Source organism: Kogia breviceps, chromosome 1, assembly GCF_026419965.1.
Source record: "Kogia breviceps isolate mKogBre1 chromosome 1, mKogBre1 haplotype 1, whole genome shotgun sequence".
NCBI lineage: Eukaryota > Metazoa > Chordata > Mammalia > Artiodactyla > Physeteridae > Kogia > Kogia breviceps.
The window spans coordinates 169867825-169884844 of NC_081310.1; the positions used below are offsets into that span (position 1 = coordinate 169867825).

At 58.3% G+C, this 17020-nt stretch overlaps 1 protein-coding gene across 2 annotated transcripts; it reads left to right on the forward strand.

Annotated features, from left to right (window-relative positions):
• Window positions 1-410: 410 nt before the first annotated feature.
• Window positions 411-16155, forward strand: COL9A2 (collagen type IX alpha 2 chain). 2 transcript variants are annotated; one of them, XM_067010479.1, is made up of 33 exons: window positions 411-459; window positions 946-1127; window positions 2368-2442; window positions 3665-3700; window positions 3785-3847; window positions 4876-4929; window positions 5054-5089; window positions 5182-5205; window positions 5514-5567; window positions 5920-5973; window positions 6094-6141; window positions 6277-6333; window positions 6411-6464; window positions 6805-6858; window positions 7255-7308; window positions 7406-7459; window positions 7581-7634; window positions 8965-9018; window positions 9390-9443; window positions 9654-9707; window positions 10647-10691; window positions 11068-11121; window positions 11737-11790; window positions 12082-12135; window positions 12222-12293; window positions 12577-12612; window positions 12760-12804; window positions 12898-12930; window positions 13106-13252; window positions 13537-13591; window positions 13922-14110; window positions 14870-14947; window positions 15374-16155. In XM_067010479.1, the coding sequence occupies exons 2-33, from the start codon at window positions 1056-1058 to the stop codon at window positions 15571-15573; spliced, it is 2067 nt and encodes a 688-aa protein (XP_066866580.1). In that variant the 5' UTR covers window positions 411-459; window positions 946-1055; the 3' UTR covers window positions 15574-16155. The 2 variants fall into 2 exon arrangements, with proteins under 2 accessions (XP_066866580.1, XP_066866571.1); XM_067010470.1 differs by lacking the exon at window positions 411-459 and adding an exon at window positions 798-819.
• Window positions 16156-17020: the final 865 nt, after the last annotated feature.

The window sequence follows — 17020 nt, forward strand, 5'->3', positions numbered from 1 at the left end:
ACTCTACCAGCATTGCTTAAGTGAATGAAAGGGAAGGTAAGAAACTCTGGAGAGAGGCTATACTTGACAGGTTGGTTTTGGAAACTCTGGTAAATAAGGTGATGGTTGTTTTCATGATCATGGAGGAGATCACTTGGAGGGAGAGAGCTGGCCAATCCCACAGACTCTGGTGCTTAAGGGAGCTGCAGAGAAGAAAAAGCAATAGAAGAAGGGCTGGATGGTAGACACCTGGACAGGGAAGACTTCAAGGATGGAATGGCCAAGGCAGACCCAGGTGCCAACAGCTTCATGACCAGAGGACTGAAGAGGGGTTAAGCCTCACTGGTGACCTCCAGCAGGGACAGAAGCAGGGAGATGAGAGGAAGATGAGGAAGTTTAGAAGTGCTAGTGTTAGCAGTGAAGCCAGAGGGAGGAGGCGGAGTGGGTATTCACAGGATGGCTGATCCAGGAAGGGTCTTGGTATGTTTTAATGCGGAAGAGGCCTGATTGATTGTACGTGGAGAGGGACGAGGTGGGTGGGGAGGGGCAGAGCCTGCTCCAAGGTCTGCAGAACCTGAGGCGCCCCGGGCCTGGGCCCTGGCGTAGAGCACCCAGGCCGGGGCTCGCAGGCAGAAGTGGTCGAAGACATAGCTCAGGGGATGGGCCGCGGACTGTGGGTGGGGGGAAGGGACTGCGTCCTGGAGATCAGGATGGACAGGGACCTGGGAAGGTCCTCTGCCTCCTCAGAGAGAGACGGAGGCGTGATCCCCGTCCCGCACCCTGGCGGCTCTTCGGATTACCCGGCCGATGTCCCGGGGAAGCCCGAGGCGAGGATGGAGGGTGGGCGCTGGCGGCTGGACGGAGCGGGGCGGAGCTGGGCCGAGGGCGCCGGCCTCCCTCCCCGGGTCCTCTCAGGTGACAGACCCCCGCGGGCCCCCGCCCCGCCCCGCCCCGCCGCATATTCAGGAGCTCGGACCCGCCCCGTCCGAGAGCAGCTAGCGCGGCCGCGCCGGGAGCCTCAGCGGTCGGTGCGTGCGTGGAGCCGGCACCCATCCTCCTCGAGTCCGCCGCCCGCCATGGCCCCTGCGGCCGCCCGCCGCAGCCTCCTGGTTCTCCTGCAGGTGCTCGGGCTCGCCCTGGCGCAGATCGTAAGTCCCGCGCCGGGGTCCGGAGTGCGGGGTCTGGGTCCGGGGCTCAGGATCCCGCGGTCTAGTCAAGTGCTCTCTCTGCCTGACCCCCACCCTCTGCTGACACTCCCTAGCGCGAGGGGCAGCTTCGGACAGTCCCGCGGCGCACTTCCCTTAGGAGGGGCACAAACGGGGGGCGTCTCGGCGCAGTGAAAGGAGGTGGATGAGCCGGGGAGCCAGAGGGACACTGTCCCGAGATGCTCGGCCCTGCCTGGGACGGGCAGCGTGCGGCGAGAGCTGGCGCCGGGTCCTGGCAGCCCGGAGAGCCCAGGTGGCGGGGTACACAATGGTGCCCATTCACGGGGCTCCGGATTCTCCGCCCCCGCCGCCTCCCAGGGGGCGCCGGCTCCAGCCAGACGCCGCTCTCGCTGGCTGCTGCCTCTCTGCCGGGCTCGAGCGCTCGCGTCAGACTTTCGAGGGCCTGCTGGGGGGAGGGGGCCTAACGGGACGCGGGCGCGGAGGGGCAGGGCCCGGGCGCCAGCCTGGCACTTCTAGGCCTGGGGAGGGCGCGGGCACCTGGCAGGCGGGGGACACCCACCCGAGTCGGAGGTGGCCCCGTAAGAGAGCCACCTAAGGGAGGACGGAGGAGCGGTGCTGCGAGAGGGGTGCTCTGAGTAGGAGAGAACAAGCTTCCCTTCCCTGGGTCCCCTCACGTCCCGTCTCTCTGCGCCTCCCCAACTGTCCCGTCGGACTTTATCCGCACCGGGGGGAGAGGAAGGGGTACCTACTCACCTTCAGTATCTGTTGTTCACCTAAAAATAATCCGAGCAACCGTCCATTGAAGATCTAGCGTCTCTAGGCACCACCTTCCTTACCATCGGTTATTTATTTGAGCCATCAGCATCTCCATCTGTTCCCACCCACGACAGGGCAAGGGCAACATGGTACAGTGGAAGGAGGTGGGCAGACCTAGGACGGAATTCTGGCTCCACCGCTTACTTCCGGTGGCCACGGACCCCTTCATCTTTCTGAGCCTGTTTCCTCAACTGCAAACTGGAGCTTGTTAGTTTCGGCCTCACAGTTCTAAGCATTCAAAAAGATAATATATGTAATGGTACACAATATCTGGTACACAGTGGGTTCTCAATAAACGGGGAGTTCGCGGCTCCCTGAGGAGCTCCCTTTCCTCAGGGAGAGGTGCACTCCTGGATGCCCAGTTCCCTGCACTATCTGAGGGCTGCACCCCTTTATGTGTTTTCAGAGAGGTCCACCAGGAGAGCGGGGGCCCCCGGGCCCCCCGGGGCCACCGGGAGTGCCTGGATCCGACGGAATCGACGTGAGTCTCTAACCTGGGACGGGAGGGGGAGAGAGGCGGCGGACAAAGGGGAACTTTGTGAGCCCTGGGAGTGGGGGGCGGGGGGCGGGGCGGTGAGGTTGACGCCTGGAGATGCAGTGCCCACTGTTGCCAGTAGGCGGCGCCAGCCTGCACCACAAGGAGACCGTTTGTTCTACAAAAACCTCAAACCTGCTCCGAGATGCAGAGCCCGTTATAGCCGCCGGAGGACAAGGAGCCGCTGTTCGGTCTGCCCGCCACAGCTCACAGCGATTCCTTATCCCTCGCCCCCTCCTCTCTTCTTTTTTGGGGTGGGAGACGCCCTGCTTCCTCGCCCTGCCCCCTGGCACGTCTGGATGCTTCTCCAGGGTAGCTTGGGAGCCTTGGCCAGACCGCTGACCAGCTAGGGCCAGACTCCGGTCTCTTCCCTTTGCATTTTTCTCCCCGATTTAGAACCAGCTGGTCTCGTTCCCTGCTCTCCCTACCACAGTGAGGGTTAAATACCTCATTCTGGATGCTCCCCCCAGGAGGTCAGCCCCATGTTTACCCATCTCGACAGCCTTCTATTCAACCTGGTACCCCACCCTCCAAACACAGGGCGCAGGGTCTCTGCCAGGCTCTCTGGCCACCACAGGCTCTGAAATGCCTGGAAGCCTCTCTGGGGCTGAATGTGATTCCACAGCCCATGTCTGTCCTCCACCAAGGGTCTTTTGTCACAGGGGAAGGAGGTCCTTCTTGCCTTGGTGACAGATTGAATCTGTCCCCTTGGTCCTTGCCCCTGCCCCATCTCGTTTTCCTGACCCCAACCCAGAAGGCCGCCACTGCCCCCTTCGCTTACCTCCCCTTCATGTTTTCCTAAAACCCCCACGTTTCTACCCACACTTGCTCAAAACCAAGAGGCACCTGCTCTCCGAGGTAACTTGGAGCCAACAACCCTGTTTGCAGGTCTCCTAACTGGCCCCTTACCAACACTGGCATGACTAGAACCCGCTCGCATGCTGTTATCACCCTCTCCAGCCTGTCTGGGATTGGTGTCAATCCACCTATGGTTTTCTTGAGGGAAAGGGAGCTATTTTCCTAAAAAGCTCAAGGCTTGAGAGGACCCAGGACAGAAGAGAGGAGAGTAAGGAGAGGAGGATGTGGGACGGGCCAGCCAGGGCTTGTGTGTGCCCAGCTAGGGGAGCATGAACCATGGTGTGCTGTCTCAACAACTTGTATCTTGCAGGGTGACAAGGGGCCGCCTGGGAAAGCTGGCCCTCTGGTGAGTGCTTTCTCCTCCTTGACCTCTGACCCTTCCAGGTCTTGCCCTCCTGTGTCTAATGTTTGCTCCACTTCTGTGTTCCAGGGACCTAAGGGAGAGCCTGGCAAAGCAGGGCCAGATGGCCCAAACGGCAAGCCCGGGATTGACGTGAGTCCTTAGCTGAGCGTCAGGTAGAGCAGGTTAGGGCTCCACCCACTGACTTCCCACTGACTTCCAGAACCCAATTCTGGCATCTTCCCTGATCTGCTATTCAGAGTAAGATGGAGGCTCTACAGCTGTGAGCCCCCCTCACCTTCATGTGAGATTGTGACCTCACACCCACCCCAGGAGCATTGAATCACAAGTAAATGGGGGTCCAGAGAGGGGTTCTGCTCATCAGCAGCAGCCAGAATTTAGTCTCACATTTCTGGCCCCCAAGGATCAGACTGAATACTCTGGTCAGAGCTGCCCTTATGCTCCCTCTCCCTTCCTCTCCTTTTTCCTTCCCCACTCCACCCATCACAGCCCCAGGCACCACTCAGGAGAGGAACATTATTTGGCTGATACCACAGAGTTCCTGGGGACCCCAAGGTCACAGGCTTCTGGACACAGCCAGGGGCATTGGGAAGTCTTCTTCTTGGGGCATACATTTGAGTCAGTCACTGAAAGATGGGAGGAAGAAGAGGCCCCCATGAGTTGCCTTTGCCCTGCTGGTGCAAGAGGTGCCCATCAGGGCTGTGACCAGCCACCAGGGCCGTTCCAACCCGTCCACACTCTGCAAAGATTACAAAGTATATTGCCTTCCACATTGGTTTTCCTAGCCACCCAGAGAAGCAAGCATGAGTATTAATCCATTTTGCAGATGAGAAAACTAAGGCTCAGAAAAAGTTGCCAAGGACAGCCATCAAGAAAATGGCTAATCCAAACCTATGTCTATCTAGGTTTTTTAGACTCCTAGACTGGAGGCATGAGGTCTGGGCTGACAAATCTTTGGGCCTTGGTTTCTCATCTTTCAAAAGACAATAATCGTCAAGGACTCTGGTGGGGACTGGGGGAAGGGAAAGTGAGGTGTTGACGCCCTTAGGCCTTCATGGGCTGTGGTGAAAGGCAGCCTGGGCCCACCCAGAAGAGACCTCTGGACCCACCCTGCCCCGCAGTTTCGCCCCTCACGGATGTACCTTCTCTTTCTTCGCCAGGGTCTAACTGGAGCCAAGGGGGAGCCTGGTCCCATGGGGATCCCTGGAGTCAAGGTAAGTAGCCTGCTGGGGGCCTCAGCACGGGCAATCAAGCGCCAGAGTTTGGGAGGGGCTTCGGCAGACAGGAGCAGGGACCCAGGAGACCCCAGCCTCTGAGCCTCTCCCATTGCTCTTGCAGGGCCAGCCTGGGCTCCCAGGTCCCCCTGGCCTGCCGGTGAGTATAACTGGCAAGGACTTTAGAGGACCCTTTGTGGGTAGGGGGACTTGTAAAAGGAGCCATGAACCTAATCTTTTCTTCTGTTCCAGGGCCCTGGCTTCGCCGGACCTCCTGTAAGTCTGCAGGGATGGGGCAGAGTCCCTGGGACTCTCTGGGAAGGAAGGTACAGAGGGCTTCCAGGGGACCGAGCAGCATGAGGAGGGGCCAGCATGTTGTGATGGTATTGGAAATGGGCAGACTTGTCAGAGAACTCTGGGCGTATCCACTGGCTCTGAGATTCTCTGGCTCTTAAAGCCCTTCTCTGTCAGCTTCTCTGGTGTTGGTTGCAAAGTGAAAGTGGGGAAGAGGGCTCTGGGTCCCTCTGTGCCAGGGCTGGGCTGACCCTCTGAGGTATCCCAGCCGCTGATGTCTCTGTCCCTAGGGACCAGCTGGACCTGTTGGCCTCCCTGGTGAGATGGGACTCACGGGCCCCAAGGTGAGCCCCAGCTACCCCTCTGTTCACTCTGCCTCCTGCCCTCTGCCTTCAAGCTGGCAAGCTGAGTATCTCTCCAGGATTTCCTGAGTCTGCCTCTGGCCACCAGGGAGCTCCTGCAGTTCTGGGGCAGAAACCCCTCCTGCTGAGCCCACCCTGTGGTAGGTCTTCCAGGGAGGCCAAGGGCTGGGGCCATCCCCCCAAAGATCAGACCTTGATCTCCCCAAGAGCCCAGATCTCAGGAGGTGACCTGGAGGGCAGGGTGGACAGGGCAGTAGCAGGAGCTGGAGGAGGGGGCAGGGGTGACCTGGGCAGGACTGGACAAGAGTATGATTTGGGCCCTTCTTGCTTCCAGGGGGATCCTGGACCAGAGGGACCAGCAGGGCCCCCGGGGCCCCCTGGGAAACCGGTAAGTGTCCTCAGACCTCCCACATGGCAGTGTGTGGCTGGGGAAGGACAAGAGTCCTTGGCGCAAGCCCGGGGTGGGGACAGTTTGCTTCAGGCTCCGTCTCCAAACATCTTTTCTCAGGGCCGCCCAGGAACCATTCAGGGTCTGGAAGGCAGTGCGGACTTCCTGGTGAGGGGGGGGCGCTGGGGCGGGGCTAATCCGGGGAAGGGGAGGGGGGATGGGAGCTGGCAAGATGGGGAAGCACTTCCCAGTTGGCCTGGGGCTGGCCAGTGACCACAGAGCCCTGCGGGATTTCCTTTCCAGTGTCCAACCAACTGTCCAGCGGGCGTGAAAGGGCCCCCGGGGCTGCAAGGAGTGAAGGTGAGCTCCTGGCCCAAGTCTTGGGGGACAGGAGGGGTGGGGAGGGGACCTACTCTGAGCTCTGTCCTTCCCTGCAGGGGCATCCTGGCAAGCGCGGGCATCTGGGAGATTCCGGCCGCCAGGGGAAGCCGGTGAGTGTGAGGGCTGAGGGCCCTGGGAGGGTGTGTGTGGAAAGGGGCCTACAGGAGCCTCCCCCACATCCTTCTCCCTTCCCCTTCCCCTGTGGGGCTCTGGGGATAAAGCCTTGAGCTGGGAGGCAAGAGGCCTAGATTCTTGGTCAATGTGTCCCTGGGCAAGTCCGCTCTCCTTGCTGTGTGCTTCCATTTCCCCATCCATCTGTCACATGGGACCGTATGGTTTCTAGGAGGGCTTCCTGTCTGCTTTTGCTGGGAAGAGGATGACGTCTTTGATTGTCCGTATGTTTGTCTCTCGATCTGCCTGCCTATCTGACTGCTCTTTCCTGCCCCTTAGGGTCCCAAGGGAGATGTGGGTGCCTCTGGAGAGCAAGGCATCCCTGGACCACCGGTAAGGAACACTTTCCAAGGGCCCTCCTCACCTCTCCTGGGAGACCTTGGTGGAGTCATTCTCCTGCTCTGGGCTCTGACTTGTGAAAGAGACACCTGTGTCCAGCTGGTGTGTCTCTGGGTGTGGGGGGGAGGGAGGCTGAGGCTGACTGTGAGAAACTGGGGGATAGGAACCAAGGCTGTCAGCCAGAAGACTCACCTGAGGCCCAGGTTCTGCCACTGTCCCTTCTGAGTGACCCTGGCGAGTCTCTCCCATCTCGGAGCATCAGTGACCATCTGTGATAGGGACTCCGTGCCTGCCTCAGAGAGGCACTGAGAAAATTGGGTGGGGGTTCAGGGAAAGTGTCACGAAGTGGGCCTTCTAGTTGCCATCGCTGTCATTCTTCCATCTTGACAGGGTCCCCAGGGCGTCAGGGGCTACCCGGGCATGGCGGGACCCAAAGGAGAGACGGTGAGTGGCTCTGGGGTGTCCTGCAAGAGCTGCTGGAACCAGCCCCCTGGCCTCTGGGGTCCAGCCAGGACTGACCCGTGACCTCTGCTCTCCCCAGGGTCCTCACGGGTACAAAGGCATGGTGGGCTCCATCGGCGCCGCCGGGTCACCAGTGAGTCTGCTCCTGCCTCCACCCATACTCACCTCCTCCAGACACAGCTCCTAGGGCTCCAGAGGGGTGCGGCTCCCCCTGAGCCCACATAACTTGCATTTCTGTTTGTCCTTCTTGCCAGGGTGAGGAAGGTCCTCAGGGGCCACCAGGCCGAGCTGGGGAGAAGGGTGACGTGGTGAGTCCTCAGGCACCCCTGTCCAGTCACGGCCCCTGGGGAAAACTGGCTCACGTGCATGCACAAACGTGTGTGTGTGTGCATACGTTATTCTGCGTGTCTGTGCGTGCAGGTGACTGATGTGAGGGAGGAACGTCTGTGCCCAGAGCCCAGCCAGCCCCAGCAGCCCCCTCCTCCAAGCCCAGCCTGTTGCTGATCAAATTCAGACTTTGGGAGAACCATGTAATGCAGTCCCACGGTCACTGGGGCCAGACAATGAAATTCCAGGGAATCAGTCATGGGGCTAATGGGATTTGGTCAGATCCCAGTTCTATTAACCCTCTCTTTTTTTTAAAGTAAAAGACTATCTCTTTTGAGCAGTTCTGAGTTTACAGAAAAATTGAGCAGCAAGTAAAGTTAGGGTTGTTTTTCTTTTTGTTAGTTTTTTTCTTGTGCAAGTTTTTTAACAAACGCAAAAGTAGGGAGAATAATATAGTGATCCCTTATGTGCCTACCTCCCCAAATTAACCTTTTACTGCTCTCACTTCATCCATCCTCTTCTTCCTTTCTTTCCTTCACTTCATTGCTTTGCTCTGATATTTTCAAGCAATTTTTTTTTTTTTTTTTGGTACGCGGGCCTCTCACTGTTGTGGCCTCTCCCATTGCGGAGTATAGGCTCCAGATGCAGAGGCTCAGCAGCCATGGCTCACGGGCCCAGCCGCTCCGTGGCATGTGGGATCCTCCTGGACCAGGGCACGAACCCGTGTCCCCTGCATCGGCAGGAGGACTCTCAACCACTGCGCCACCAGGGAAGCCTGCAAATTCTTAACATTACATCATGTTACCCACTTCTGAATGTATCTCTTACAAATAAGGCTCTTTCCTCACATAACCACGATATCATTATCACACCATTATCACACACAAAATTATCAATTATTCCTGAACGTCATCTAATCATCAGCTTGTAGTCAATTTTTCCCAGTGATCTCAAAAATGTCTTTTCAGGGTTCTTGTTCAAATCAATACCCAAACCAAGTCCACACATTGTCTTTAGCTGTTGTGTTTCTTCACATCAGTGTCACTCAGGGCCTTGGTGGGTCTCAGGAGCGCTGGCTCCCTCCCTGTCCTGCTCCAGCCCAGCCTGCTTGGTGCTGACCTCTACTCCCTCCCGCTAGGTCCAGGGCAAACTCACACAACTGGGCCCCTCTCCTCCAGCCCCTGCACAGCATGGCCTGTGCCACAGGGACCCTGGGACCCAGAGGTCACTGTTCTCAGCTGTTCCCTTCTCTGAACAGCCAGACAGGAGTTCAGCCTCCTGAAGGTGATCTGATCTCTGTCTACTTTGCAGGGCAGCCAAGGTATCCGAGGACCCCAGGGAATAACAGGCCCGAAGGGAGCAACCGTAAGTGGACAGAGGGTGGGGTCCAGGCAGCTCTCCAAGCCCCCAGAGGAGGAGGAGCCTGGGATTCTAGACTGAACTCTGTTGCCGGTGGGCTGTCACCTCGGGAAATGCCCTCTTTCTGCACCTTAGTTTTTCCACCTGTAAATAGGGTGGTGATGTAGGAGAGGTCCTGGGACACTCATCAGCCACACAAGGGAAGGACTGTGGTCCATCCCACGAGATCCCTTCCCACTTCCTCTCCCAGCCCCAATTGGCTGGTGGGGCTTCCCAAGACGACCTGACCCACTTCCTACACACAGGGTCACGGGTGGGTGGCCTGGCCCTAGGCCTCTCCCCATTGTGGGTGTCCCTTCAACTTTCCTCCTGAGCAGGGCCCACCAGGCATTGACGGCAAGGACGGGACCCCAGGCACACCTGGCATGAAGGTAGGAGTGGGGAGGGCTGGTGGGTTGGGGGCAAGGGTCAGGGCCCTTTCCAGCTGAGGCTCTGAGTCCCATCACACTGAGCCTGGAGGCCTAGGAGCCTGAGATCCTCAAACGTGTCACGGACACATTCCTGGTTGCCTCGGGGCCTCAGTTTCCCTGCCTCCACTCGGGTGGGAGACTCATCTGCGTCTCTGGTTCTGTCTCTCGCAGGGCAGCGCAGGACAGGTGGGGCGGCCAGGAAACCCGGGCCACCAGGGCCTAGTGGTGAGTATGGGGCGGAGCCATGGGGGCTGCCACATGGCAAGTTGCTTATCCTCCTCCAGGAGGCCAGGCACCCTGCGGCTCACCTCCCCAGGGTGGCATGAGTGGCTGATGAGATGGAAGTCACACACCCAGGGCTCATGCTCTAGTCCTTGTCCCCACCCAGTTCAGGCCTCCTCACCAAGTCTGGCCTGGCTTAGGCTTCGTCATTTGGACAGTTGCTCTGGCCTTCTCTTTGACCATTCCAACCGTCCATGTTGGCTAAGTGGAATCTGACCGTTTCCCTGGTAAACACCTTCTGTGCTCCCCCTCCCCTGCTGCCTCCAGGAAAGTCATTCTGTCCAGTCATTCAATAGAGTTACCGAGGTACAGGAAGTGGCAGGGAAAGTTATGAACAGGACAGCTACACTCCCCGTCCTCACAGCTCATCTTAGCATCTAAGGACCACCATAATCTGACCCCCAGATTATGGCTGTCTCATCAGCCACTGCCTCTCTTCATCCTCTCCCTTCTCAACATGGCCTTGGCTTTTCTGCCTCCACACAGTCAAGCCTTTACTGGTCTCTCTGCTTGGAATGCCCTTCCCATCTCTCTGTGCCCTCTCACCGTCAGGCCCACCTCCATCCCACACCTTCTGGGAACCCCCATCCCTCCCTGCCAGGGGTAATGAGGCTGAGGCCTGCTAACATGTCCATGTGCAGACTGTGTTCCTGTGTGCACTCACATGTGGTCCTCTTCTCCCCATGGACCACAGGAACTTGTAGGCAGGCCCTTCTGTACCCACCTCCTCTCTCACCAGGGATTCGCGGCTATAGGCGCACAGTCAAGTTCATGGCTGGGTCTTCTGCTGTTCAGCTCCCACAAGGCAGGGGAGGCATCTGGGAGGCAAAGCAGTAGGTGCACAGGGCTCCCCCTGCCACTGACATCACCTTCCTTCTACAGGGTGTGCCCGGCCAGCCTGGGACAAAAGGAGGCCCTGGAGACAAGGTAAGAGGGCAGAGTTGGCTTCATCTGAGCAAGCGAGCCTGGGGGCAGGGACCAGGAACGCGGCTTAAAGACCACAAGGCCCAGTCCTCAGCCCAAGCTCAGAGACTTGGCCCGGACACAAATCCCTTGGGCCTAACCACCTCCCTCCTGTCACCTCCCTCCCATCCTCATCCTGGCTAGAGGAGACAGGATGGCATGGCTGCATATCTAGATGAGAAACAGGAAGAGCAATGGAGTCCAGAGGACCTCACCAAGAACCCTCTCCTCTTCCCAGCTCATTTGGTTCCAGAGTCTTTTCAAGGTTCCCTGGGCTTCTCCAAGGCCAAGGGCCTGACTGGGCTACACAGACTGACCTCAGAACTCTGTTTTCCTGCAGGGTGAACCAGGCCGGCAAGGCTTCCCAGGAGTCTCTGGTTCCCCGGGGAAGGAGGTGAGTGTCCCCTCTTCCGACACAAGGCCTCTTGCTTTGCTCCCTTTCCCCGCTCCCCGAGGCCTGAGGACCCTGCACTCATTGTATGGGGCCTGAGTGAGACTCTGAGGTGGAGCCCTAGCCTAGGGGTGCCCTCGGTGCCAGTCGAGGCTCTGCCACTGACCCAGGGAAGTGCTCTTCTCTCTCTGGGCCCCGGTTTCCCCAAGTACAATGCAGAGAGGGTGGGAGCTGCTTCTGTCCTGGGGTAGGACCTCTCCAGATGGCCCAACTGACTGGGGCTGAGAATCCAGCAGGAAGTCATGCATTCATTCATTCCGTAAACATTCACCAAATATCTGCAACCTGCTAGACACTGAGATAGACAGTCTCCTACTCACGTGGAGCTTACAGTTTCGTGGGAGTGACAGACATTACATTAAATAAATGATCGCATGATGACTACAGCTGTACTGGGTCCTATGAAGGAAAAGTACAGGGACCGGAAGAAGAGGAGGTGAAGGAAGTCTTCCTGATGAAGCAAATTAGCTGAGCCCCAAGGGTGGGTAGGGGCTGGCCAGGTGGGGAAGGGAGGGATCCTCCAGGCTATTGCTCACCTCTGATTTCTCTGTCCCCCAGGGAGAGCCAGGGCCTCGAGGAGAAATCGGTCCCCAGGGCATCATGGGGCAGAAGGTAAGTGCCTGGCACAGTGGCCCCTCCCTGGGGGCCTCTGCAGCAGCTGGCACTGCTGGACCCAGGATCTGGGTCCTCTCAAGGCTCCAGTACCTGCCCAGTCCTGCCCAGCCTGCATGAGGCCTCCCAGTCAGGGCCTCAGTTTGCTGGCCTGAAGTGGAGCCAAGGACCTCCACGGTGGTGACAGCAGGAATGGAGGGCAGACACCCTGACCACGCAGGGTCTGGGATCTGGCAGGGAGAGGCTGCCCCTTGCTGATAGCCAGGATGTGACCTTCACTTTCCATTTCAGGGTGACCACGGTGAGAGGGGGCCAGTGGGGCAGCCAGGCCCTCAAGGCCGACAGGTAAGTGCAGGGTGGCTGAGATGGGCATTGGGGAGTGTGTCTGGGCACCTCATCTGACTTATTCCTCTGGTTTCTTTTCTCCTCAGGGCCCCAAGGGGGAACAGGGTCCCCCCGGAATTCCAGGGCCCCAAGGCTTGCCAGGCATCAAGGGAGACAAGGTACCAAATGGGGCTGGAAAATACCAGGGAAAGACGCCTTAAGACTCTGGGGGAGGAGTCGGTGGAGGGCAGTGAGATCCTTCAGCACCGCAAATCTTCGTGGAAAAAGTACTCCCTGCGGGTCCCAAGGGACCCCGGGGCGGTGGCGGGGGGTGGGGGTGGGGCGGCGCGAGACGAAGCTGCAGAGGAGCGTGTGGCCAGGAGCCGGGGTTGGGGGCATCCTGTGGACCCAGCCTCCCCTGGACCCGAGCTCACCCAGCCCCGGACTCCCCAATTTCTCCAGGGCTCCCCAGGGAAGACCGGGCCCCGCGGCGGAGTGGTGAGTGCCAGCATGTCCCCTTCCCCCGCCGTCTGGGCATCCCGCGTCGGGGCGGGGGACGCGGGTGTCACAGGCCAGCACAGCCGCCCCGCCCCTGCTCCCACGCCACGCGGGGCCACCGCGGTCTGACTCGGTCTCAATCTGCAGGGCGACCCGGGGGTGGCTGGCCTCCCAGGAGAGAAAGGCGAGAAGGTGAGCCGGCTGCAGGGGGCGGTGGGGTGGGGCGAGCGGCGGGCGGGCCCTGGGACCCCACCCCCTCGTGACCGCGCTTCCTTGGGCTTGCAGGGCGAGTCTGGCGAGCCGGGGCCCAAGGGACAGGTGAGTCCTGCAGCCGCGACACCACCTTCCCCCTCTCCCGCCACCCCCTTTCCTCGGCGCCGCTGGGGACCAGGAGCGCGGCTTCCCCCCATCCCATCCTTCCCCGACCCCGACCCCCGCTACCCCCAGCGCGTGCGTCCTCTGACCCCGGCTCTGCCCCGACCCCGCTCGGCAGCAAGGAATCCGCGGAGAAGCCGGCTATCCGGGCCCCAGCGGGGATGCAGGTGCCCCAGGGGTGCAGGGCTACCCCGGGCTCCCGGGCCCTCGAGGACTGGCTGGAAACCGAGGCTTGCCCGGACCGCCCGGGAGGCAGGGCGTGGCGGTAAGTTGGCCTCCAGGGGAGGAGTCTCTTTGGAAGGACATCTCTTTGGGTTGCTGCTTATCGCCCCAAAGGCTGGGAATTCCCAGAGGAAGCGGGCTTCCCTGAGGCTGGTTCCAAACCTCAGGGTCAGAGAGGATGGGTGTGTGGGTGCAGGAGGGATTTCTTCAGTCAGATGCTGAAAATACTTCTGGTGAGAAAAATGGGAACAGGAGGGGCTCATCGCGCTGGAGCAGTCAGCCCTGGCAGCCAGGGGCTTCTTCCTGAAAGACCTCCTCTGCTTTCAGGGCCGAGATGCCAGTGACCAGCACATCGAGGATGTGGTGCTGAAGATGCTGCAAGGTGAGGGGCGGGGGGGCAACAACTCCTCCTCACAGTCAAGGCATCGCCATCCTTCAGGAGCCTCTTCAAGTGGCCTTGCTGGAGAGTCTGGAGTGGGGGGCGGCCATTCCAGCTCTGCCTCCGAGGGGCTGGGGACCTGACCTACATCCCCACCCTCTCAGGACCTTTGACATCCGTACAACAGCCTGAGGAAGGTGGAGGTTAACCCCCAGGCTGTTCTGTGTGCACACGTAGGGGCCAGGGGCCAGGGGCCAGGATGCTCTGCCATCCCCAGTTTTACTGAGCTGACACCCATCTTACAGACTTCTCTGTCTCCCTCCCTCCCTCCAGAGCAACTGGCAGAGATCGCTGTGAGTGCCAAGCGGGAGGCTCTGGGTGCGGCCGGGATGATGGGTCTCCCAGGACCCCCTGGGCCTCCTGGGTACCCAGGTAAACAGGGACCCATTGGGCACCCTGGCCCTCGGGGCATTCCTGGCATCGTGGGAGCCGTGGGTCAGATTGGCAACACCGGGCCCAAGGGTGAGTGCTATTCTGTGGTGACCAGGGGATGGGGGTTTGGCCAAGACCAGCCCCTGGGGGGGTCTCAGTTACTGAGTTGATCGCTCCACCTCCTGTTTTATCTTTCATCATTCCCCTTCCCAGGATGAGGTATAGACACTTTCACCCATTTCTCCCACATGTGACTCCTGGGCTTGCTTTTTCAGTAGCAAATTGATAGAAATGAATGTACTGTTTTACAGATTAGGTTTTTTGGGGGGGTTTGTTTGTTTTAAATTTACTTAAATTTAAACCTCCTTCCACGTCTCTAAAGTGGGGAGGCAGATTAACAAAATACTAAAGAAGGCAAGCTCGAGTCACAAGGCAGGTGTGAGTCCAGACTCTGCCACTTTCTCATTGTGGCTCCTGAACAAGTCACCAGTTTATCTTCCTGGGCCTTAGATTTATCATCTGTAAAATGGGGATATTAATAGCAACAACCTCATCGTTGTCATGAAGATTACATTTATAGGTAACTTACATAGAGTTGGCACATAGTAAATGCCAACTATTGTTATTATTAGACACTTTCCTGTAAAGAACTTTATCAGCTGTATAGTCTTCCATCCTTTGGACTTGCCTTTATTTAATCAGTTCTGCAGTCATTTCCAACTTTCCCCTATTATAAACTAGCACAAAACAAATAATTGTTGTGTGTGAAATAGATATTAAGTAGCAAGCCAAGTAGAAAAAAAGCATTTTCCTATTCTGAAAAACTAAGGCTTGATTCTTTCTCTGCAGGAAAACGTGGAGAGAAGGGTGATAGGGGAGAAGTTGGACGAGGGCATCCCGGGATGCCTGGGCCCCCAGGGATCCCAGGTAAGATCTTGGCGCTGCCCAGTGGCAGTTGTGTCCCTCAGCTCTGGGATTAATGACCCAAAGACAACTGGGTCTCTTCCATGGAGGCCTCATGCTCAGCCAGCTCAGTCCCACACATCTGATTTTTGATACTTTTGGAGCACCAGGAGCCTCTGGGTGGGGTCTGGCTGAGAACCGGACGGCCGGGATTGCACAAAAATCTGCTTCATGGAGGGAAAGGAAGGGGCACGTGCTCCCCAGGGTCACTGGCTGCGAGTTGGGAGGAAAGGACAATCACACACGACTCTCAGAACCTCTGTGTCTGGGGCAGAGTCCCTTCTTTCTGTGGTGTCCTGGGCTTCATTTTCCCCACCTGAAAAATGAGACAGGAATTCTAAAGCTGAGACAGGAGGAGGCCTTGATGTCTTGACCTTCTCCCTCTCACAGGACTGCCTGGCCGGCCTGGCCAGGCAATCAACGGCAAAGATGGAGATCGAGGGCTCCCAGGGGCCCCAGGAGAGGCAGGCCGACCTGGCCTGCCAGGCCCCATGGGGCTGCCAGGCTTCTGTGAGCCTGCGGCCTGCCTTGGAGCCTCAGCCTACACGTCTGCACGCCTCACAGAGCCTGGATCCATCAAGGGGCCATGAGCATCAGGCCAAGACGGAGCCCAGTGGGCATCCTGGGGGGAAAGGACTAGATGCCCTCTGGGTGGACATGCCTCCCATTCCTCTGCCCAGGAAACTAGCTTTCCCAGGACCTTTGTCTGGGACCCAGGAGTCCTGAGGAAAAGGAAATGCTAAACCATGGGGGAAGGGAAGGGAGGACATCGGAGTAAAAAGGTGAGGCTAACAGACAGGGCAAGTGGAACCGGAGAGTGCAAGGTCCAGAGAATGGGGTGGCTTTCCTTCCCGGAGCACCCGCTAAGATGTCACCAAAACAAATGTCTCCTTAATTCGCACCATCCTCCACTGGCCATCTTGTCCTTGGGGCAAGTGGACTGACGCCTTTGCTGGTTCCTGATTCCATTTCCACCCCCTGGGCTTACTGGGTGACTGCCCAGAGGTGGCCGTCCTTAAGCCAGTCCACTACTTCCTCCCTGCCTTCCTCCCATCTGAGTATTTAAACACCCATCTCCCTTCCCTTTCTGGCATCATCCTCTCCCACCAAACCGCTAGATCCACCCAGGCCTTTCTGTAAATAAAAGCCCCTGACTTGGGTACAAACCAGGATATGAGTGTTGGGCTTAATTTCTTGTGGATTAGGGGTGGGCCGCCACGACCTGAGCAGGATGGTCAAGGGCTCCAGAAGGGGAGGGTGGAGGGCAGGGTTCCTTCCTCTGGGTACATCCTGAATTATGAGGATGGCACAGCATATTTGAGGAACACCTGTGGGATGAACCTGCAGGTAGAGTTAGGATGGTGACCCTCTGTCTAACTTTGGGCAGATCCTTCCCAGCCTTTGTACAGCTGGGCAAGGACTTGACCTTGCCTCATTTATTCAGTAGAGCGCACCCAGTGTCTTGCCAGGGCCTGACACACAGGAGGTCCTCTGTGAGTTTTGGCACCCACCATGTGCTGGCCCTGGGGCAGGAGCTGGCAGCCAAGACTGGAAGACCTGGTTCTTGCCTTCCAGGGGCTTCTAGGCCCGTGAGAAAAACAGACCTGGACCTAGATGATGAGGGATGATTCACTCATGCCACTTTCACTGAGGGAACATCTAGGGGAGACTGAGTCAGATCTGATGTGTCGGTCTGAGGGCTCCCAGCCTCATAGCTGTGTAGGCCAGCAAGGCCACTCCAAGAAGCAGGAGCAGGAAAGGGCGTGGCAGGTACTTCTGACCCATGCAATGATGGGAGCTTTTGAAATTCAGGGAGTGACCAATCCCTTTGCGCCATTATTGATTTGGGCATTTATTCCCCCAAATGAAGCATTCTGCTAGCTTCCTCCTGGAGACACAGGACTCCGGCCTGAGGTCCCAGCATTTGTGAAGCTTGGGCTCTCTTACACCTCACCCTAAACTTGGCTGTAAGTCTCCACTTGTGCTGGAGCAGCCTTCTCTTCCTCTGGCCAGCAGATGCCGAGAACTCCCCTCCCT